The 24,537-nt window shown below is 40.5% G+C and overlaps 1 protein-coding gene across 2 annotated transcripts in view; it reads right to left on the reverse strand.

Annotated features, from left to right (window-relative positions):
• Nucleotides 1-23,833, reverse strand: part of LOC115360238 (actin, alpha cardiac muscle 1-like) — a 54,660-nt gene extending 30,827 nt beyond the window's left edge. The window contains exons 1-2 of one of the 2 annotated variants that reach the window (XM_030052989.1): nt 23,744-23,833; nt 308-465 (exon numbers count right to left, since the gene is read on the reverse strand). In XM_030052989.1, the coding sequence (XP_029908849.1) occupies nt 308-465; nt 23,744-23,807 (222 nt within the window). In that variant the 5' untranslated portion in view covers nt 23,808-23,833. Of the gene's footprint in view, nt 1-307; nt 466-4,416; nt 4,466-23,743 lie in introns of those variants that run through there. The other variant, XM_030052990.1, reaches the window with a different exon arrangement.
• Nucleotides 23,834-24,537: the final 704 nt, after the last annotated feature.

Consider the following 24,537-nt stretch of genomic DNA (forward strand, 5'->3'; position numbering starts at 1 on the left):
TACATGTTTGAATTCAGTTCTATGAACATCAGCTGTACTGGACAGCAGTTTCAAACCCTGATCATATCTACATTTAAATAGTAGAATAGTACTCTCTCTCTCTCTCTCTCTCTCTCACACTCTCTCTCTCTCTCTCTCAGTAAATTGAGCTGAGTAAGTTCCATACTTGTTTACAGATGTGGTTAAAGCCAAGCACAATATTTAATCATATTATACACTGTCACATACCCAGACAGACAGTCACACTCTCATAGCTAGTGACTCAGTTGTTGTGACTAAGTTGTATTTTTTGTGTATGTGGCTATACCTGGTGTCTGGGTCGTCCTACAATAGAAGGGAAGACAGCTCTGGGAGCATCATCCCCAGCGAAGCCAGCCTTCACCAGGCCTGAGCCATTATCACAAACCAGGGCTGTGGTCTCCTCCTCATCACACATCCTGAACAGCTGACTTAATAAGCAGACGACTGACCGGTCCACAGACACACATGCAGTGAAGGAAAGAACAGTAATGCATAATATGTGAAATGTACAGCATAGGAAAGAAAATACCTTTTCCATATGAGATCAGGATACACACAAACAAACATACATACATAGAGGATATGTTTCTTATTTTCTAATATATATGTTTATTATGTGTCACACAGACAACTTTAAATATGTTGAGTAGCATATAGCTTGTATATGCAGTATATATCGATCTGTCTCTCTATCTATCTATCTTTATATATATATATATATATATATATATATATACACACACACATATATCCACACACACACAAACACAAACATATGTGTGTGTGTGTGTGTGTGTGTGTGTGTGTTTATTATTTATTTATTTATTTATTTATTTGTGCCCTCACTCTTACTTTGTGCATGCAGATTCATAATTTGTGTGCTCTGTAAATTTAACTTTGGCCTCAAAATATTCACATTTTGAGCCATTAGCCATTTTATTTTGCAATGGAAACATAGAGGAAGCAAGAGAAAAAGGCATGCCATTGGTATACCAGAGCACCAAGCTGAGCTTCTATGCATTTTTTATTTAACTCCTTTATTAAGTTCAGATGTGCACACGCAGTTTGCTATAATTTCCTAAATTCGGGTTACTGTTGGGGTTTATTTCAAATCCATTCCATTTAACCCTAACTCTAAGGTATGATGGATAGCAGGGAGTTATTTTTAGTAAGATACTATGGCCAAGCTTATTGACAAATGGGCTCAAACATTGTTGGAGGAATGCCATAGCACACCTGGCCTTCATACATCCAAGTCATTTAATAAATGTCCTGCCCTCTCTGATTCCCACATGTCTGCCACTAATCCAAGCTGTCAATGCTCCAGAGACATACAGTGTCAAAGCCTCATTGGCAGGCATTTCTTGGTCACTGCTACTTGGCAAAATTCAGCAGTCATGAGGGCTCTTTGACCTTGGCCTACACCTGACTCTTCAGCTGTAAAATAGTCCAGGGGGTGGGAGATGAAGTCCCAACAGCAGGTTTAGTCAACTATTAGTTCAAAACCAATAAGGCAGGCTAGTTTTAAACAATGGTTGTTTACACATTATTTAAACACTGCATCTATGCTTTAGCTCTCGTATAGTGCAGGTTCATTTTGGCAACATATAGCACACTATACAGTAAACAAATTGTTACATATTTAAGCAATGCAGAAACAGCAGTTAATAATAATAATAATTAATAATTAGTTTATGCTTTAAGCAGACTTCTATAGCTATTCAGATGAATTTTGATCATTTAATCAATGTAAAATCCTTCACACCTGAAGAACCCTCCTGTGTGAGCCAAGATTTTTCATGTGGGATGATAAAGAATGAGAGGAAGTCAAGGACATATGCCAGGATCCAAACTCTCCTAACTGTCAGTGTCTGAATCTAAAGACAGTGGGGTGATCGTGAATGGTCACCACATGTGTCTCCTAAGTTCCTGGGAACAACAATCTCTCAGGACCTGAAATGAGGACATCAAGACCCTCCTCCTGTCCAATAGAGGATGAACATTCTTAGCCTTTTGAAGAAATTCAACTTGCCAGTGAGGATAATGAACCTGGGTCATGGCTGGCATGACCCAGCCATGACCCAGGAAATGAGTAATTAATGAGTAAATTAAACCTGCAGAGAGGAGTTTTTACTGTAAGCTACCCACCCTACAGGATCTTTATACATCAAGTGACCCCATCTACCAAGATCACTGCATCTTCAAGATGCTGCCATCTGGTAGGAAGTTCAAGAATATAAAGAAAAGCTTATTGGCGTGGGCTACCACAGAACAACAGGAAAGTACCAGAGACTGAAACAAATCATACTTTTTTTTTTTTTTTTTTACCATGCTCTTATTCATTTTTACTTTGATAATATCAATGTCAATGCACAAGTGGTAACCACTGAGCAAAACCCTTGTGTGTTTTAATATATAGCCTACTTGGCAATTATATTTATTTTTATTCTAATTCTTGTATTCTGATTACGTTTTCTAAAGCTGTGCCTGTGACAAAAGCACTGACTGAGATGGATAGATAGATAGATAGATAGGTAGGTAGATAGATAGATAGACAGACAGACAGACTTTTTGGCAGACATAGATTCTTGTGTATGTATGAATATTTCTGATGCAGCCCACGCCATACAATAGGAGCGCTAATGTCTTTTAATAATCTCAGGGTCAGTGCTGAAAATGTTTAACAATACCTGAGCTGACTGTGATCCTAAATATTTTAATGAACCTAGGCTGAGAGTAAATTTACTCAAAAATCTCTTACCCCCTAAACACAATCCCTTCTGTCTTCCTGAGAAATCTTGGTAGCTTCCAGAAACTAGAGTTAGCAGTCACCTTGTTCAAGTCCTGTAATAAATGGTTCCTAGACTAGCCTCAATACCAACAATCATCTGAAATGCACAAATAATAAAAGATTTGTTCTGTCCCTAAAATTCAGGAATATGCCAAATTTCACGATTACATATTTACAAATTTCAGGACTGCAAGGGGCATTAGCCAAAACAAGTGCTCTACTGAGCACTATAGACACGACGCATATATGTAATATATGTGTCATTCATTCAGTCATCCTCATTCATTTTCCAAGACAGCTTATCCATAAGGGTTGTAGGGGGTGCTTGGAGCCTATCCCAGTGCTCATTGGGCTGAAGGCATGAGAAACACCCTTGAAATTCAAGTGAATTTGAAAAAAAGGGTTATATTGTTTCAGTGTCATACTTGAACACTGACAAACTGTGGTGAGATTAAACCAGGAGGAGGAAAAAGTTTAAATGATCCATTAATACATTTTCTGTATTCTAACTGCTTCTAAGTGAATTAAACTACAGTGAAATTAATCTATTCCTCATTTTGCAGAGAACCCCCTGGAAGACCCTCAAGGACTCTTGGGGGTCCCCTAACCTCACTTTGAGAACACAGCTCTAAATTGACATATAAGGATGCTCATATTCTTCAACCAAGACTTGTAGCCCAAAATGTGTCATAGTCCTCTTTTTTGAGATGGGATTATTAGTGTGTTTTGATGAGCCTGAGTCCCTGGGTGAAAGATGGCATGTTTCCAACAATGCAGAATTTAAGTCCTTGGATTGGCTAGATGCTACATTGCGTCATTGTGTCATTAAGAAAAACAAGTTAACCGTTGTACAATTTCCCCATTAATATTTTCGATGGTGAAATGGTTTTAAGGTGGATCCCTGAGTTTCATCTAGTTTAAAGTCTGACATTTTAACTTTTTCAGAAAAAGACTTTGTCAGATGTTGTTACAGAACTTGTCATAGTGTCATGGTTAATGTTGACACTAATCACTCCTGTTGGCTGTTTCAGTAACAGTAATGTGATACAGTAGAAGAACAGGATATTAAAAAAAGAGAGAGATAAAAGTCTGTTTCAGAAATACATCACTGAGTAAAAACTGTCAAACAAAGAAACTGTGATTTGTCAGTGAGTCAGCCTTTCCCTTCATCTCTAAACATTGTCATATGAAACCCACATAATTCCAGGTTTGGCAATATTCATGTTTTGGCTTAAACTGAAGGATGTCGGGGAGAAGGAGAGGTTTTTCACCTGACAGTGACACAATGCAACCAACAATTTCAATACCTGTTCACTAGAATATGTGAATTACAAGTATAGGTGGAAGCATGGATTGTTGCATTGTTAGTGGGCAGATTAACAGGACCAGGAGTCATGAGTTGAAGAGTAAACACACTCTATTGCAAATTACAGACAAATAAAGTGTCTATTACTTGATAACCTAGAGCATCTGAAGAATTTACTAGTGCTAGTGCTTATTCTCTTGGGCTGACCACTGGTGTAAACCTTGCTTAATCCCTATTCATAATGTTGGCCCATCTGTTATGCTCTCATAATACTCTGCAGTCAGTGGACATGGCCTACCTTAGAGAGCTGTGGAGGAGGCGAGTAGCTTCTGCTCCCGAGATAGAACAGGATAGAGAGAGAGTCCAGTTGCTCACTTGTCGTCACTATTTAAGCTCTGACGCCTGAACACACATTCATACATACTGGCCTTTTTAGGTTACAAACCTGCTCAGGATATGAGACTGACAGATCAGCAGACCTGCAGGTAGGAGGGGGCAGGTAGCCCCTCCCCCTACCCTCTGGTAACATATGCATGGAATCTAACTGTACTGTACTATCCCAGGACCAGACTCTGAATAGCAGACAATTTATTACCATGCACGGAGAGAGGGAAAAAGGAGACGGGGAGGAATGGAGGGAGGATGGGTGAAGTGGTGACAAGGGAGAGAATGGACATGGAAAGAGAGCCAGTGTCAAAAATATGACAGAGAGGAAGAGTGAGTGAGGCAATAGATCATAGTCTGGGGGAGGCTGTAAGCAAAAGTCGCTATCATGTGTCCTTTTTTATGCCAATGATCCACACCTTCATTCATTTGGTGTTGACCAAAATCCAGACCCCGCCAGAATTGTTATTCCAATCCAAACCCAACACTTTGTGAAGGCAGTTGAATCCCAGTCATGCAGATATCCCAGTCTCAATAAACATCAGCACCAACACCTCCTCATGCTTGTGCTCACACATTTGACCAAACTGACAAACATGAAAACATAATTTTTATTTCAATTTTAGTTCGTTTTGTAAGAATGTAATATTGTTTCAGTTAGTTTTAGTTTTTTCTGAAGTCTAGTTTTTGTTTTATTTCAGTTAACTGAAATGTTTTTTCACACTAAGTTTTAGCTTTTAATTTAGTGATAGTTAACTATAATAACCTTGTGTTAAAAGAACATTTGACCCATGAAACATCTTGACCATAACGACTTGGCTGCATAGAACACCTAATGTATGCCGACTGTTTGTGGAGCATTGCGTGTAACACTCACATTCCACTGTAATCAGTGGACACTGGCCAATCCAGTGTGAGATCAGTGCATAAGTGGTGTATGTGAACCATGTACAATGCGCTCCACAAACATAAAAATGGACAAGTCTTCTATTTCACAGCCCCTTTTACTCAGAAATAGGTCAAAAAGTGCATTATAACCTTTACAGGTGAACTTAAATGTGACTCTTCTGTAAACTTTTGAATGCACATGTCCAACTGTTCAATGTTTCAGTACTTATGCACAAGTTGCTGTTCTCTAACCAAGGAGTTTAACGGCAAAATTCACAAATAGGGGTTTGATCCATGAATCAACCAATAAATTTCCTGGTTCAATTAGAATTGGCATTTAAACAGTCCTCCTCATCATGCTGTTCACATCTTGACATCATGAGACCAAGACGACACATCAATACAGAACTGCCCTACACTTTGTGAATGGTACAGTGACAAGCCCATGCTACCTGAATAACATTAATCCAGTCATTGTGCCCCTGCATGAACAACACAGGCCTAATTTCATCTTCATGGATGACAATGCTCCAGCTCATTGAGGTCGTATCATTAGGGAACGGCTGCTGGAGACTGGGGTACCTCAAATGGAGTGGCCTGCACTTTCTCCAGACCTGCATCCCATAGAAAACCTATGGGATCAGTTGAGTCGCCGTGTAGAGGCTCGGAGCTCTGTAGCCCAGAACCTCAATGTCCTGAGGGCTGCCCTTCAAGAAGAGTGGGATGCCATGCCTCAGCAGACAATAACTCAACTTGTGAACAGCATGAGACATCGTTGTCAAGCTGTAATTGATGCTCAAGGGCACCTGACAAGTTATTGAAACACTGACATTTTTTGTTGTGGTATATCCACCACTGTTGTTGGCTTTTGTTTCAAGAAATTGTTTGAGATGAGGAAATCACCAGTGTATGCTTCTACTTAAATGTGCTATTTTCATGATATAATATCACTGTAGCGTGAACTTTTACATTTTCCATAAATTTCACCCAAACGCCAAATATCCCTAACTTTTTGTGAGTAGTGTAACTTTATCCCTTACACAGCCCACTGTAGTCTGTAGCTGTTGAAAAAGTTTCACAGTGCAGTGCTGGGTCCAAAAGCTGAAGACACACTCCCAAAACAAGCATTCACCGCATTGTTTTGCCTTTGACCTATCACATAACTCTACACCGTATGTGCACTGCTGGTAAAAGCATAAATTCTGTAGCACATCTGTTCTGTAAATAGTCTGTATATGTTATGTGTTCAGTGTAGCCAAGGTGTAAGAGTGTAGGTCACACAGACAGTTTTTACCACTAAGGTCCATGTAAAAAGCATGGAATCCATGAAGCTGGAATATTTGGCATTTACCACATCAAATGATGCAGTATCCAAATTCACCGGTCAGCCCTCAGTAGGGCGGAGGGTGGAGATGGTTGGACTTGACCGAGGTGTGTAGTGTGAGGCATTACTGATATTTGAGTACTAATGGTTAATGGAGTGTTGATGGTTCTGCAACCCTTAAGTCCAGAAGCATGACCAGGGTCGGGTCGCGGGGGCAGCAGTCTAAGCAGGGACACCCAGACTTCCCTCTCCCCACACACTTCCGCCAGCTCTCAGGAGGAACACCAAGGCGTTCCCAGGCCAGCCGAGAGACACAGTCCCTCTAGCATGTCCTAGGTCTTCCCTGGGGCCTCCTCCCGGTGGGGCATGCCCAGAACACCTCCCCAGGGAGGTGTCCAGGGGGCATCCGAAACAGATGCCCGAGCCACCTCAACTGGTTCCTCTCGATGCGGAGGAGCAGCGGCTCTACTCCGAGCTCCTCCCGAGTGACCGAGCTCCTCACCCTATCTCTTATGGGAGCGCCCAGCCACCCTGTGAAGGAAACTAATTTCGGCCGCTTGTATCCGCGATCTTGTCCTTTCGGTCATTAGATAGATAGATAGATATACTTTATTGATCCCAACCAGGGAAATTCTGGACGCACACGGGAGCTGCTGCAACAGGCTGCCACCTCGCGCGGCGCCAAAGAAGACATAGCTCATGACCATAGATGAGGGTAGGAACGTAGATCGACTGGTAAATCGAGAGCTTCGCCTTTCGGCTCAGCTCCTTCTTCACCACCGACGGATCGGTACAACTGACCGCATCACTGCGGAGGCCGCACCGATCCGCCTATCAATCTCACGCTCCATCCTTCCCTCACTCATGAACAAGACCCCTAGATACTTTGAACTCCTCCACTTGAGGCAAGACTTCTCCATCAACCCAGAGAGGGCATGCCACCTTTTTCCGGTCAGAGAACCATGATCTCGGACTTGGAGGTGCTGATTCTCATCCCAGCCGCTTCACACTTGGCTGCGGAACAGTCCCAATGCCTGCTGAAGGTCCTGCCTCGAAGGAGCCAACAGGACAACATCATCCGCAAAAAGCAGCGATGAAATCCTGTAACTCCCAAACAGGACTCCCTCCGGCCCCCGGCTGCGCCTAGAAATTCTGTCCATAAAGATTATGAACAGAACCGGTGATAAAGGGCAGTCCTGCCGGAGTCCAACACGCACTGGGAACAGGTCCGACTTATTGCCGGCAATGCGAACCAAGCTCCTGCAACGGTTGTACAGGAACCGAACAGGCCTTAGCAAAGGGCCTCGGACCCCATACTCCCGGAGCACCCCCCACAGGGCACCACGAGGGACATGGTCGAATGCCTTCTCCAGATCGCACATCACCACATCACCAGAACGTCTGTGCGGCAGATTCAAATTGTTAGTAGTTTTCATATAATATATAATAGTTTATTGGTCATTATACAACAGGTTGTATAATAAAATTCAAATGTGGTTCCCTCTTGATTGATTAATTTATTGTATAAAAAATAAAGTTATTAAACATGGAGGAGTGCAGATGGTGCATTAAGTAGTCTCACAGCCTGAGGGAAGAAGCTGCTCTGTAGTCTGTTGGTACGGCAGCGGATACTTCTGTATCTTTTGCCTGACGGCAGCAGGGTGAACAGGCTGTGGCTGGGGTGGGGTGTTGTCTTTTAGGGTCTTTTTGGCTCTGCGCAGCACCTCACCCTTCCCGATATCAGTGATGCTTGGTAGATGGGTACCAGTGATGTTTTGGGCAGTTTTATCACTTCGTTGCAGAGTCTTCCTGTCTGGGCCATGTACATCCCATACCAGTTTGTGATGTTTCCAGTCAGGATTCTTTCAATCGCTCCTTTGTAGAAGCTGACTAGAACTTGGCGTGGGGAATTTTGCTTTCTTAAGTTTCCTTAAGAAATACAGCATTTCTGAGCTTTTTAACCAGGGCAGAGATATGTGTAGTCCATGACAGGTTCTCTGTTATGTTGATTCCCAGGAACTTGAAACTGCTCACTTGCTCCACCTCAGCGCCATTGATGTAGACAGGGTTGTGTGTCTTTGCCTCCTTTTTTCTAAAATCAACTATCAGCTCTTGGTTTTGCTGACGCTGAGCAGTAGGTTGTTTTCTGTGCACCATTCTGCAAGATGGTTGATTTCCTCCCGATATGAAAACTCATCATTGTTGGAGATCCGGCCGATGATGGTGGTGTCATCCGCAAACTTCACAATAGAGTTCTCTCCATGTGGGGGTTGCAGTCGTGGGTGTACAGCGTGAACAGGAGGGGGCTGAACCAAAGCCCTGGGGGCTCGGTTGTTGAGCACTAGAGTGGAGGAGAAGAGACTGCAATCCGAACTGACTGGGGTCTGTTTGTGAGGAAGTCCAGTATTCAGTTGCAGAAAGTGGTACTGATGCCCAGAGTGTTCAGTTTTCCAATCAGCTTCATGGGGGAGATTGTGTTGAAAGCTGAGCTGAAATCAACAAACAGCATTCTGGTGGTGTCTGGGGGTCCAGACTGGCAGGGATGTTGTTCTTTATGTGCTGGAGAACCAGTTTCTCAAAGCACTTCATCAGGATGGGGATGAGTGTCACCAGGGCGGTAGTCATTTAGATCAGACACTGCAGACTTTTTAGGCACAGGGTATGATGGTGGCTGTCTTGAAGCAAGTGGGAACACTCTCCTGTGACAGCGATTGGTTGAAAATGTCAGTAATGACATCTACTAGCTGGATGGCACATGTTTTAGTACACGGCCAGGGATGTTGTCAGGCCCAGCAGCTTTACTCATATTCACTTTCAGCAGGACTTTCCTCACATCCACAGTGGATACTGACAGTGGCCGGTCCTCTGGAGGCGGAATAGACTTTACAGCTGACTCCCTGTTGAGGAGGTCAAAGCGAGCATAAAATGTGTTTAGCTCGTCTGGCAACGTGGCCTCACACATGATGGGAGCGCTCCTGCTTTTGTAGCCTGTCACATTTTTGACCGCCTGCCACAAGTCTTTGCTGTTGTTGGTGTTGAGGTCTCTCTCCAGTCTCTGCTGATGCCTTCGCTTTGCCTCCTTGATGCCAGCTTTCAGTTTTGCCCTGGCAGTGTTATAGGCTTCTTTGTCACCTGACTTAAAGGTAGCTTTTTTGGCTCTACATAGAGCTCTCACCTCTCCATTCATCCGGGCTTTCTACCTGCTGAGCTATTATCCTGAACTGAAATTACTGTAAGTTGTTACACCTAAATTTGTTAGTTTTTCTCAAATTATATTTATAATTTGGTTGAACCTTAAATTTTGATTTTATATCAATCAAAAATATTTCTCACATAAAGTAAAAACATTATTTATTATAAAGACCATACACCATTTTTTATTTTGTTCCAACTTAATTTTTCATTTTGGAAATACCTAACATTTAGATAGATAGATAGATAGATAGATAGATAGATAGATAGATAGATAGATAGATCTATCTATTTCCCTGGTTGGGATCAATAAAGTATATCTAATATTTACTATTACATTTAAGTATAGTTTTACTTTGGAATTAACTAACTGAAATCCTGTAATTCTGTTACATGCAATTTTATTATGTTTTCTCAAGTTAAATTTCTGATTCAGTAGAAACTATAATTTTTAATTACAACCATCTACATATTTTCTTTAGTCACAAGCCAAAACGTTACTAAATATAGGCCATATAACAACATTAATTTTGCTTTTTTGCAACTTTAAATTATACCATAAATAAAAGCTAAATTTGCTATTATTAATGTAGAATTTTTAATTAAGATAAAATTAAAAACTACGGAGCCCCTAAAGGGACATAGGGAATTTTTTTTTTAGATATGTTTTCTCGTGCGCACGAGAAAAATATCCGTGAGCATGAGAATCATTTTCCTCGTGCGCACGAGATAAGCATTGGATGCGCATGCATCAATGCTTGTGCCACCTATGTTCTGACTCTGTGCAGCTGTGCACTGGTGGGACGGAAGTGAGCTTCTTCTGTGAGTAGTGGGCAGTCTGGTACAAGAGAGCTGCTACGTGGTTACACAGGGCGGTGCCGGCCCACACAGGGCAGTGCTGGCAGCTGTCAAGCTCTACAGAGCGTGAATCCCTCAGTCCAATCTGTTACAATACACACATGTTAGACAAAAGAAAAATACTGCATTGCAACACATTACATCAATTGTTAGCTCTGTCGGATCCTTGTTTGAAACTGTGATCAACATGTAGATATGGGTTAAATACGTTATATCAAAAAGACACCGGACAAAAATACAACAGTAACATCATTAGTGCAACTGATGACACTGAAGGTTAACGTTGTTAGCCACCGCTAACATGCACGCTAGTCTAGTCTGAGGCTAACGTAAATGTATGTGTTTTACACATCAACACTTGAGGGAAAAAAAAACTTTTGTAAAAAAAATAAATAAATAAAAATGGTGGTCTTTTAAAAAATTTTTAAACCGGATGCAATTGTAAGCACATAATCTTTTTTTTCAGCAATGAACTTTATTTGACCTACACATAGAAATGAACATAAAGAGTTGTGATTCTTAAGATAGTAGCCACACTGTTTAAATGTTACCAGGGTTTACCAATACTTAAATGTAATATTTCTCAATAAATAACTGTATTATCACTTTACAGGCTTTCACAGTAGAAATTACAATATTATATTGTAATTCAGAATTTACTGTGAAATCATTGCAAAAACAATACATTTCTTTTTTTTTGAACAAGGTTTATTTATACATTTTTGTTAATACAACTTAGACAATTCACTATTTCAACACATTTTGACAAGTAGATATCCCCACTCCCCCCACCCACGGTAACATTCAGAGGGTACACAACTTAATTAAATTATACAAGAATAATAAATAAGTCACTATAGAATACGTAAAAAAAAAAAAAAAAAAAAAAAAAAAAAAAAAACAAGAATGATAAAAACAATACTAATTATAACAATAATATCATTATCAAGGGCACTGACATATAAAAAAAAAAAAAACACACACACACACAAGCACAGGAGGAAGGCAGAGAAATGTGGACATTAAGACACATCATTAAGGCATATCATACTCATCTGCAGTACTCCTAATTACATACATGTAACAAAGGTTTTATTCATCCACAAAGTTATCAGAGCCTAAAGCATCAACATGTGTAAGGAAAGGTTGCCACACCAGTGCAAACTTGTCAGCTGACCCCCTAACAGAATATCTAATCTTTTCCAGCTTAATAAAGTATAACATATCTCTAATCCATTGTGCAAATGTTGGAGGGTTACTATCTTTCCATCTGATCAAAATCTGACGTCTGGCCACCAGCGTGGCAAAAGACAAAAGACTGATGGTATTGTGATTAAAGGTAAGATTTTGTTTTACCACACCAAATAAAGCAAGGGAGGCCGATGGTTCCAAGGGTTTATCAGTGATTTTGGAGAGCGTGTCAAATATTAATTGCCAAAAATAGATAACTTGGAACATTCCCAAAACATGTGGATTAGAGTTGCCTGGTCTTGTTTACAAGCGTTCACAAAGAGGATCTATATTGGGAGTGAATTCGAAACAGTTTAACTTTGGTCCAATGCAGTTCGGTGAAAGATTTTGAACTGCATAACAGTATGTTTCATACATATGGAAGATGAGTATATTCCACCAACATCTTTGACCAATGGATTCAGAAATTTCCATACCCAGATCCCCCTCCCACTGACTCTTAAGTGAGTTTAAGGACTTGTCATATTTTCTCTCATTAATAAAGAATATATATCACCAATCTTTACTTTTCTAGATGATATGATGTCTTTTAATGAGTCTATGAATGTATCTGGTGGCTGTGAAGGGAATTCAGTGACATTTGAAGATATGAAGCTACGGATTTGAAGTATCCTGAAAAACTGTGACCTGGAGATACTGAATTTCCTGAACAATCTGGTCAAAAGAGGCAAATAAAACCATTTATGAACATGTCTTTAAACGAACAGATCCCATGACTGTGCCAGGAACCAAAAGATGCATCTGTCAAAGACGGCAGGATGTATGGTTTTTTACAATTGGAGCAAGTATTGAGAATTTACTTAGGTCTCTGTAATATAGCTTTGCGTATTCGTGGGTTCTTTTTATTCCAAATGAAAGAAGAAAGCTGTCTATCTAGGGAAATGAAGAATGTTTAGTTAAGAAGACTGGTACACACTGAAACATATAAAGAAGCTTAGGCAAGAAATTCATTTTAATGGCGTTAATTCTTCCTGCCAGAGACAAAGAAAGCAAATCCCAACGATCAATATCTTCCTTAAGAGAAGACAGGAGAGGGGGGAAAATTTTCTGAGAAAAGATCTTAAATTTATGTGTGACCCAAACACCAAGGTATTTTTATTTTGTTCTATGCACACTTTAAATGGTGTATTTTTAATAAAGTGGGATTCTTTTGGCAGCCAAGTTTCTAGGCATCAATTCACTTTTTTGTGTATTTACTTTGTAACCTGAAATTTTTCCGAATTCACTTAAGATATTAAGTACTACAGGAAGAGATGAGGACGGGTCAGACAAATAAGTAACATATCATCTGCATATAGCGAAACTTTATGCTCTAACCCTGCCCTTGTGATACCTTTTAATATCTTCATTGCTGCGTAAGGCTATAGCTAACGGTTCAATTGTGATTGCGAAAAGGAGAGGGGATAGCGGGCATCCTTGTCTTGTTCCTCGTGTTAATAAAAAAGAAGGTGATATATATTATTTGTACGTACTGCTGCCATGGAGAGCTGTATAAAATTTAATCCAGGATAGAAAATTTGGCCCGAATCCAAATCTCTCAAGGGTATAAAATAAATAGTCCCATACCACCCGATCAAAGGCCTTTTCGGCATCCAAGATATAACCACTTCTGGTATGTCAGGTGGAGAGGGACCATAAATAACATTATACAGGCGCCTGATGTTGGAGAAGGACTGTCGATGTTTTATGAAGCCCGTCTGGTCTGACGAAATTATAGTTGGAAGGATTGTTTCAAGGCGGCGAGCTATCATTTTTGCAAGGATTTTGCTATCAACATTGAGCAATGAAATAGGACGATAGGATCCACATTCATGTTGACTTTTTCCTTTTTCAGAATAAGTGATATGGTAGCTTGTCGTAATGTTTCAGGGAGTGAACCAACTGATAGAGAGTCATTATACACAGAATTTAAAATGGGAGCCAATTGGTTTGAAAATTTTTTAAAAAATTCTGATGGATATCCATCTGGACCAGGGGATTTTCCACACTGCATACTCTTAATGGCCATCTCAATTTCTCCAACTGAAAATGGAGACTCTAACTCAGCTGCTTTCATCGGGTCTATCTGAGGGATTTCAATATTTTGGAGGAATGATTCAATTAAATGACGATCTCTCAGCGATTCAGATGTATATAAACAGCGATAAAACCTCATGAAGCATGAGTTAATGGCAGAGTGATCAGTGCAGACCATACCAGAGTCATCCCTGATCTCCGGGATTGCCTGATTTGCTGCCTTTTGGCGAAGCTGGTATGCAAGGATCCTCCCCGTTTTATCGCCATGCTCATAGTATGTATGGCGATCTAACTAAAAGGTTCTCAGCTTTTTGTGTGGTTAACAGATCAAATTCTTTTTGAAGGAGTAAACGTTCTTTAATGGCATCAGCTGATGGGGATGTTGCCAACTGTGAGTCAAGATGACCAATTTTAATCATCAATTCATTAACGCGATTATTTCTGTTTTTTCGTAACTGGGCATTGTAAGAAATAATCTGGCCTCTTAAATATGCTTTAAGTGCTTCCCATACTGTTGATGGCGACATATCTGGCGTTTGATTAATTTCTAGAAAAAAATCAATCTGTGATGAAATAAAATCTGAAAATTTTTTTTCTGACAGTAAAAGAGGATTGAGTCGCCAGGGTCTGTAAGTGGGTTTTGTAACTGGTAAATTAAGCCTTAATTTATGAGGAGCATGATCAGATATTACGATTGCATCATAGTCGCATTCCTGAACAGCAGGAAGAAGACCTTTATCCATTAAAATGTAATCAATACGTGAAAATGTTTTGTGAACAGCCGAAAAAAAAGAGTATTTACGAGCAGTGGGATTAAGAGTACGCCAAACATCAGCAATCCCATAGGTATCAAGAAACAGTTGAATTGAGAAGGAAGCTTTAGTGGTTGGTATAATCTTCTCAGAGCTACGGTCCAATCTGGGGGCTAACACGCATTCATATCTCCGCCAATTACCAAGTGGTGTTCTTAAGATCAGGTATTCGGGAAAAGAAATTAGTAAAGAATGTGGCATCATCCAGGTTAGGAGCATAAACACTAGCTAAAATAACTGGGGTGTTACATAATTTGCCTGTAACGATGATATATCGTCCTATAGGGTCTGCATCGACATGGGAGGATATAAAGGGCACATGTTTACCAATAAGAAGTGCTGTCCCTCTTGATTTAGACTGGAACCTTGAATGATAGACCTCACCAACCCATCTAGTACGCAAGCGTAAATGGTCAGATATTTTTAGGTGAGTTTCCTGAAGGAAAACAATATCCACCTTTAACTGATGTAGATGTGTCAGGACTCTCTTACGTTTCACAGGATGGTTCATCCCCTTAACATTCCAGCTAACAAACGAAATAGGACATGTAGCCATCCCTCCTGTAGTTACATTCTGTGCCATGACCAGAAATAGTGAGTATAACAGAATACTGAAAATGATTTATATGTTAGGCCCTTATCATTACATGAATCAAAGAATGAATAACATGAAATATGACGTAAAAGTAAGAGTAAAAAAAGAAAATCAAACCTGTGTACATAAAGTCCCTCTTTCCCCCTTTCGTTCCACCCATACTAACTGGGTTGATCCCCCTCTCCCCAAGTAACAAAATCCACACAATGTGCTTATCCTAGAGAAACCACTAAACTAAATGCCAAACTCAACAGAACATGAAAATGTTTAGGCGTAAACATCAATATATGTGGAATAACCCTTTTAAAATAAAGTTTTAGTTAACTCACTCTAACCTCCCATTATTTACAGTTGAACTCACATCAGGAGGTGAAATATTGCTGTAGGTATCTCCAAATCATATAAAATAATGTAAAGTGTAAATAATGTACAGTTCAACAGGCTAACAGGGATATTGACTTGATATCAGCTTATCAATTTATGCTCTGAGCAGGTCGCAAATAGTTTGCTTTATGTCAGGTCAAACTGAGTAAGTAAATAAAAAAATAAATAGATAAAAGGAAAAGAAAGCCCAAGCAATCTCCTCTGTTCACAGAAAGTAGTAATCAACAAGTAATACTTTCAATATATTTTAAACTATTATTCTAACTTAACATTACTTAAACTCAAATCAGATAATATCTGCAATAGCCATGTATACAATCTTACAATGTAGAGGATGTACATGAACATACTTATACTGACACTGACTTGCCATCAGCACAACACTCATCCCGAAAGGCTGGTTTGAAAGTCAAGTCAGTCTGGAGGTACAGTCAGAAATAACGGTGAGAGGTGGCCATTAGCGGGTAGCTGTCACTTGTTTTATGATGTTTTGTGTGACGTATTTCTGGGCTTCATCCGGTGAAGTGAAGACTTTCTCCACTCCGTTGTAAGTGATACGAAGTCGTGCCGGATGAAGAATGCCAAACCGAAGTCCCTCGACCCCCCGCAGCTGCTGTCTGACGCCGTTGTATGCTGCGCGAGCACGGGCGACTCTTGCTGTGTAGTCCGGATAGACCGAGATGGTCATATCATTCATCTTCACTCGCCTCTGTTCTCTGGCAAGGCGCAGGATGTTGAAGCAGTCATGAAAGTAGTGAAGACGGGCCACTATGGCTCTGGGGGGTGCTCCTTGTTTCGGCGGTGGCTGTAAGGTCCGGTGCGCTCTGTCCAGTAAGGGAGCTTTTCAAGCTGGAAAGCTTCTTTCAGCAGCACGGAGACTGCGGTTATGCTGCAGCTGTCTTGGCCTTCTGGTACACCAACTATCCGGACATTATTGCGCCTGGATCTTCCTTCCAAGTCATCACACTTATCCTCTAAGGCAGCCACCTGGGTTGAAAGTTGTTGTACTGTGCACTGTAAATCCGCGACATCATCTGAAACAACTCGAAGTCCTTTTTCCATCTCTTTCATGGTGTTTCCCATCTCTGCCACTTCGTTTTTTTACTGCTGTTTTGAAGTTAGAAAGTTTCCGTCTTGGCAGCTTGTATCTCAGACTTATGTCAGACATTTCACTTTCAGCACAGCCCGGATCTCATTCTTGAAGACAGACGCGAAGTCTGCACGCAGCGATGACAGCAGTTCATTTTTGAAGGCCATGATATCCGCCGGGCTTACTCCTGTTGGAGGTGTTGCGGCGTGGTCACTTGAACCACTCGAGGCCCCGGAGGTAGACGGCGCGTCGGTCTCAGCAGGCCTGGTTGTTGCAGCGTTAATATTACGACCCTTTGTATTTTTACCGGCCATGGTTTGTTTCTCGTTTAGTTAGTAAGCAAGTTTGATGAAAACCTATGGGTGTCTTTTTTAATATTACGCCAAAATAATACTAAAATAACTAAAAGTTCTGAAGAGCTCGGTCAAATGCTACCAACCCCATCGCTTGCTCACTAGCGCCCCCCCAAAACAATACATTTCTGGGAAAAAAAAAAAAAGTGATACCAGGATTTCACAACATTTAACTGTATTATTTCACAGTAAAATGATGTATTCTAACCATCCTGTGCGATACAACAACACATTACTGTAAATTGCTATTGAACCGTGCTGCATTGTGGGATCAAGACATTTGAGGATACCTGTCACGCGGTGAAGACCCAACAAGAGCTCAAAGGTAAGGTTAACATTTTTTTTTATTAACATTTTTTGGCTGTTAGGTTATTTTAAAGCCATTTTTCTCTGTGTAGCTTTGCCTTACACATGTGCCGCAAAAGTCAAAGTTAAAGTAAGCTAACGTTAGCCTCCAACTGCAGCCAGTGTGTATAAAAGCCTGCCTGTGGCCCTTCGAGAATAAAATTTAATAACATAATAATAATTTAGATAAATGAAATGACATCGCTACCCTCAGTCACATGATCCACGTAGACGTGCCCTACATAACATAATAATGCATAACATTTGCTTTGATGAATCTTTAAATCATTGGAACCAGTGAAACATCTCTTATGCACAATGTTGAATACAGGCCATCAAAGATGATATTTCTCATTTTACAGCCATGTGCCACAGCTGCTGATGTGCAGAGACCATTAAACTTACCAAGCACCCCCTGTTTGATTGTCCAAGGTACTGCTGATATCTGTATTTTATTTTGATATTTTGAGCTCTATGTGGTTATTTTAAAAATGAACAAAAAGTCACTAGATGATCAATTCACATAACTTGTTGATTGGTCTCTTGACATGTCTTTTCCCCCCAATATTATAACTTAGTTCCATTTTTTGTGAATCTGATCTTAAGCAGTAGTGCACAGGTATGGTGAACAGGAAATTATTTTAAACATGTTATTGCTTTTTCCAGCATTCCACAGCGGTGCCTTGACTTAAATTTGTTTTGTTTTACTATGGCCACCCTAATAGATCAGCCATCAATCAAAATCCAATCCAAACATCAGTTTACAGTAAATATGAGACTGGTGAATTCTCGATTTGTTTTATGATTGCCGATTACAAAAAATGTTGACATGTGGGTCATTTTGAACCGCTGTTTCTGCTCAGGTGACTATAGCAGACGGACTGTCAACTGCTCACATCAATGGAAAGTTGTTTTCTTCACAGATCTCTATATAGATAGATTGTATGTGTTAAATGTGTGTATCCATTTAACATTTAACTGACAATGTAAATTTGCACAGGGCAGCATTTCCAGTCAGTGAAAAACATTAGATCTACCAATATGGCTCATTCACGATAGTGATCAGTGATTGATGTTAAAAAAAAAAAAAAAAAAAAAAAATGATCAGGGCATCCTTACTTGAAACCAAATTTTAGGGACTCTGGCATCAGGTGCACAAGAGACAGTCAGTTAGAACAATAACAATGGTCAGTGCATGGGTCAGTTTTCAAAAGCATTCAATGTTGCTAAAAATTTAAATGAATGAAATATAAGCATTCCTCTCTTGTGCGGCATACCACTTCTTTACAACAGTGCAAAATTGGGCTCTCTGTTCATTTCAGGTGACATGATGAGGCCAAGCTCTTGGATGCTGTCCATTGAAGGAGAGGTGGTGATGGGACCACATAACGGCCTCATCAACAGCATAGCTGCAGTGTTCGAGTGTTACTACAACTTCAACCTGCAGTACCCTGAGGATGCATCCTGCACCTTGGAGTTCATCCAAAGGTATTGTATCACTAAGATTAACACTGGACTGGATTGCTTGCTTGACCCCCTTGCTTGAAAAACCATCTTGCTTACATAGCATTTTGGGTTGTTCATTTGGCATTTTTACCTACGATAGTTTTATTTTTTAGATTATGTCTGGCATAGACGACTTTATTTAGCAGTAGACAGGAAAGAGAGAGAGGGGGGTGTGACATGCAGCAAATGTAAACACAATGAGAGTGAATGCTATGGTTGAGCATTCTCTAATTTGCCCTCTGTATTTGGTCAGTCTGAAGCAAATTAAGCAGCCCAACACTCAACTTTCTCATTTTGATAGCACGGAAAAGAGAGCACACAACCTGTGAGTTGTGGACTTGTGCTCCTTTTGGTAACAAACTTTATCAACTTTAGTGCATTATTGTCACAGTAATTTTACTATTTTCCATTATACTTTGTTCTCTTCTACTATGTAGCACTACTGTCACCCCAGCCACCATTCTAACCCCGGTGTCGAGTGGCTGACTTGATAGCATGCATGCTCGCTTAATTCTTACTTTTTTTTAACAAGTGTTCATTTTTCAGTGTTTGCACGTGCATTGCAATTTCTACACACCTGATTTGCTTGGTTGTATCAATCTTGCTTGGCTTTTGGTGCTAATGTCTTTGGTGTAGGATTTAGTTAAAGGGGAACCACTGCATGTGCTGTGGATAAACAATGCAATATTAAATCTGTAAAACTGAAAGTTTTACAGATTTGTAACATGAGTGTCTCAAGGGGTGGTAGCAAAACCTCACATTTTAACACAACGAACTTGATAAAACATTTGAAAAAGCATCATGGAAAGGAGTACGAGACTTTTTAGAGGCAAGCGCAAAGAAAAGCGAACCACGGCAACCAACGTTGCAGGAAACACTACAGAAGACTGCAAAACTCGCTCCAGAGAGCACCAAGGCCAAAATGATAACAGAAAAAATTGTCAACTGACATTTGGAGTTCAGACGTGTGTCCAGTGTCCCTAATCAGTCTGACAGCACAGTGGATAGACTCAAGTTTTACTTTGCAGAAAGCTGTGCTACAAGCTAAGCAGTTTCGTGGCTCACACACAGGAGAGGCAATCGCTACAGCAACAGAGGAGATGCTGAATGTATGGAAAATTGAGAAGAGCAGAGTCCATGTAATCTTGCGGGACAATGCCAGTAATATGATAAAGACAATGGATCGTCTTGGGGTTGCCAGTGTAGGATGCTTCGCCCACACACTGCAGCTTGTTGTGAACGAGGGGCTGCTGTCACAGCGTAGTGTGAGTGACGCGCTGGCTGTTGGAAGAAAAATCGTGGGCCATTTCAAACACTCACAACTTACATACTCACACTTGCAAGACATTCAAGAGGTTGAATATGGCGCCCAACGTCTGCAGCATACGGTACGGACGCGGTGGAACAGCTCGTATTACATGATCCAGAGCCTCCTTTCAGAGAAACGAGCCCTGTGTGCATACACAGCAGAGTACGACCTACCAGCCACACTGACTGCAACCCAGTGGAGGCTACTAGAGAAGACTGTACAAAGCTCTAGCCCCTTTTGAGGAGTTGACAAGGGATGTGAGCTCCTCATCTGCTTCTGCAATCTGATGTCATCCCCATTGTCCAAGTCCTGAAACGCCTTCTCAGTCGACCAGAGGAGGCAGACGAGGGAATAGGAACATGAAAGGCACCCTCTTGGAGGCTGTGAGAAGACGTTTCACACACCTGGAAACTGAGCCAATATACGCAGTTGCAACGCTTCTGGATCCAAGATATAAGGACAGGTATGTGTGGTTTCTTTACTTTATTAGAATGAGTGAGTGGATGAATGACAGAGAGATTCACATACACAAACTGAATAATCCCATACCTATCAGTGTGTATGGATTTTTTAAAAACTTATGCACTGTTATTCATAGTAAGAATGGATTTAATCACTGATATTATGTCAGGTAAACTTTAAACCATGCTGTTTATATGTTTATGTTTATATGTTTATTTTTATCGTTCCAGGTACTTCTCAAAATGCAGAAGCCTCAGGATGGGCAAAGGATGTGCTAATGGCAGAGGTATGAAGATGGAGGAGGTGATTAGGAGGACCAAGCAGGAGCCTCAGAGCCAGCAGAGGGGACCTCACCCACCTCAGAGCCAGCAAAGAGACGGCACGAGTGGAGGCTGCAAGCAAGAGCAAACTTGGAAACATTTTGACGAAATCATGGAGGAAAGCACACCTTGTCCTGTGCCTTCCACAACAAGTAGTGCACGTGTTGAAGTGCAGACCTACTTCAGTGAGCCAGCTATTCTGCGTTCAGACAATCCACTGCTGTATTGGAAGGTTAACCAACATAGACTGCCCTCCTTGGCAGTCACAGCCGCTAAATTTCTTGGTGCACCTTCAACAAGTGTGGAGAGCGAGAGGCTCTTCAGCACAGCCTCCAACATTATTGATGAAAAGAGGAGCAAACTGACAGCTGAGAAGGCTGAAATGTTAATCTTTCTGAAGAAAAATCTGCCCCTCATGTTGCAAGACAAGGCAACTTAAGTATTTTCAGTTCAAGGTCAGGCAGCTAACATGTTTTATTGTTTTCAGTGAACATAATGTTAATATTGGAATAGGGTTCATTCTAATATTTAGTTTCATGAGTGTTTAACATACAGTTCAACATCAGAAGTTGCATGCAAAAGAAGAAAGACATTAGATTGCATTATCTCTGACTGATTACCCTTGTTTTTCTGTTTTTGTTTTGGTGCAGCAAATCAGGTGTATAGCCTAGATTTTTATTGTTTTGATTGGTGTGTCTTAAGAAGCCATGCCATCTAGTGGAGATGCTATTATTTTATGTTAATTCATAAAATTATTTAATTGCAGCTTTGCAGTGTCATTGAGGTATAAATGTGACTTTTCCTTGTTATACACTGGGATTATTTTATTTAATTTAAATATTTGCACCAAGTTGCCTTTTATTTTATTTCAAACATTTGAATGGTGCAGCTGGGTCTGTTGTGTTTACAAATGCTGGTAAAGCGGATGTGAGCTTTAAGTTATATAAAGCCACAGCAGTTACACATGACTTGTTGTTGTTGTCACATATTTTCCTTCTTCTTTAGGGGACCAGAATAGTTGTTTGTACAGTGAATGTGTGTTGTTGTTGATGTCAGTATCAAGCAAATTACATCCAACGTATTATTAACAACTTTTAGAGTGACAAAATCGCATCGGTATCAGATCGGTATCGGCCGATCCTCAAGGCTGCAGTATCGGTATCGGTATCGGATGTAAGAAAGTGGTATCGGAGCCATCTCTAGTTTACTTTTGATGTTGTTCATGTTTTAAATTGTTCTAAGGTTTTTATATGACTGTTTACAAGGTTGTTGTAAAATTGTATATTCCATGTTTAAAAGTGGTTAATTATTTACATTGTATATTTAAACGTTTAAAAACTGCTGTAAATTGTTGTTTTGACATAGTCAGTTGTTGAATATTGAATACTGTTAATATTTGGAATTATTAAAAAATGAGTTGTTTATTTGTTCTTGTTTGACTTTTAATTTAGTAAATCCAAACCATGTTTGTATGGTAAAATCAGTTACATTTGTTACAAGTTAAATTTGAAATATTTTACAGTATTATTTAAATTGTAAATCTACAGTAAAATTTTCTGGCAACTGAGTTGCATTACTTTTACAGTCAAAATTAAATAAAGGCAATTACTGTAATTTAAAAATACTATTTCTAAGAAGAGGTCTGATATAGGTAGCAACAGGGTGGAAACAAGATGGCTAATGTGAACAACTCACGTTATCATGTGAAAGAGTAGGTTTTTGTCACCACCGTCGACGTCACCCCGTCAGGTTTTCTGTCTGACGGTGATGACTGAAGTCTGAAAAATCCTTATAACAGTGCTCAGGATTGTTATTTTTTGTACCAAATAGTTAAATAAAGTTGTTAAGCAAGAAACCATTGACTTGAGCGGTATAAATTTTGGAATTGTATGTTGTAATGAGGCCACTGTCACCTCTGTCAGATTAGTGTCACCACTGTCAGAGGCAGTTATATTTGTTTTAAATGAATATGCTTACAATATGTTTCTTTGGTGCTGTTGAGTTATTAAAGTAATAGTCTCTTTAATACAAAATATGTTTTTCAAATAAAAAAAAAAAAACATTACAGTGATGGTGTTGACAAAAACAAAGTAGCCTAATAACTGGAAAAACGCCTATTTTATGAAAAAAATGCAAAATGAGGAGGTTGCACCGGTACATTGCTGAACAGCCAAAACCTTGGCCTATAATGATACCTTCAGATTTTGTAATTTAACTCACTTTTTTTTTTTTCAAAATTAAAAAGCTGTTTTATCCAAATTCCCAAGAATCAGTGACACACACACACAGATGCCACTGATATACAAAGGAGCTCAATTAGGGGAAGTATATCAACCCTTCTTGTTCACTGACATGAACTGCATCCTGGATAAAATGCCCCCTCCCGCAGAGGGAAGAGGGCCCTGGATGGAGAAATTTTGTCAACACACACTAGGGCATAAATTAGCAGTGGGGGATTGGAGAGCTTTATTGGGTAAACAATTACCTATGTGGGAAATACAAAAGATAGAAGCTGCTGCTGGCACTAGTGCTTTACCAGATCCAGAATCCTTCAGACATGCCACGGCCATAGGGAAACCAATGAGGGAAAGATTTCCCATTCCCCCAGGGGCAATGCACGCACTGACATTCTCTGTAAGAGATGGAGAAGACATGTCAGCATTTTTGAATAGATGTAAGGGCACATGGACAGACACTGCAGGAGCCACCCAGGTGAGGGCAACTACAGACCACATTGCGGTAATGTCTGGGATGCCCAAGGCAGTAAAAGAGGCCATGGAGGGCAATCTAGACATCCCAGGATGCTCTACTGAGCAATGGGAGAAACATTTAACACATCGCATGAAGAGATATAGAGCTAAAAAGAAGAGGATAAGCAAAATACAGAGTCAGCTCAAGTGCAACTCTTGAAACTGCAAACTAGATGAGGCCAGGAAGAAGGTTAATGATGCTAAAAAGGCCCCAACCCAAGGCGGTTATGGCCCACCAGGTAAGCCCCCTGTCCAGCAGACAGCCCCGCCTCATCAAGCCCCACATGCAGCCGCAGCCCCACCACAGGGACAGGACCCCCAAACCATGCAGGGTGGGGAGGGGTATGAATACTGATGGGGCCCAAGAACTCAAGGACAGGTAGGGCTGGCAGACCCCTACCTGCAAATGAAGGTAATGGACAGAGATCTGCTTTTTCTAGTTGACACAGGTGCAAGGTTTTCTACCATTACCTGCACCACAGCTCGGGTCCTCCAGCTCATCCTCCAGCATCCAGCTAGTAGGGTTCTCGGGTAAACCATAAAATCTGCCATTGACAATGCCGCTGACTACATCAGTAGC

Source organism: Myripristis murdjan, chromosome 6 (assembly GCF_902150065.1).
Source record: "Myripristis murdjan chromosome 6, fMyrMur1.1, whole genome shotgun sequence".
Lineage (NCBI taxonomy): Eukaryota > Metazoa > Chordata > Actinopteri > Holocentriformes > Holocentridae > Myripristis > Myripristis murdjan.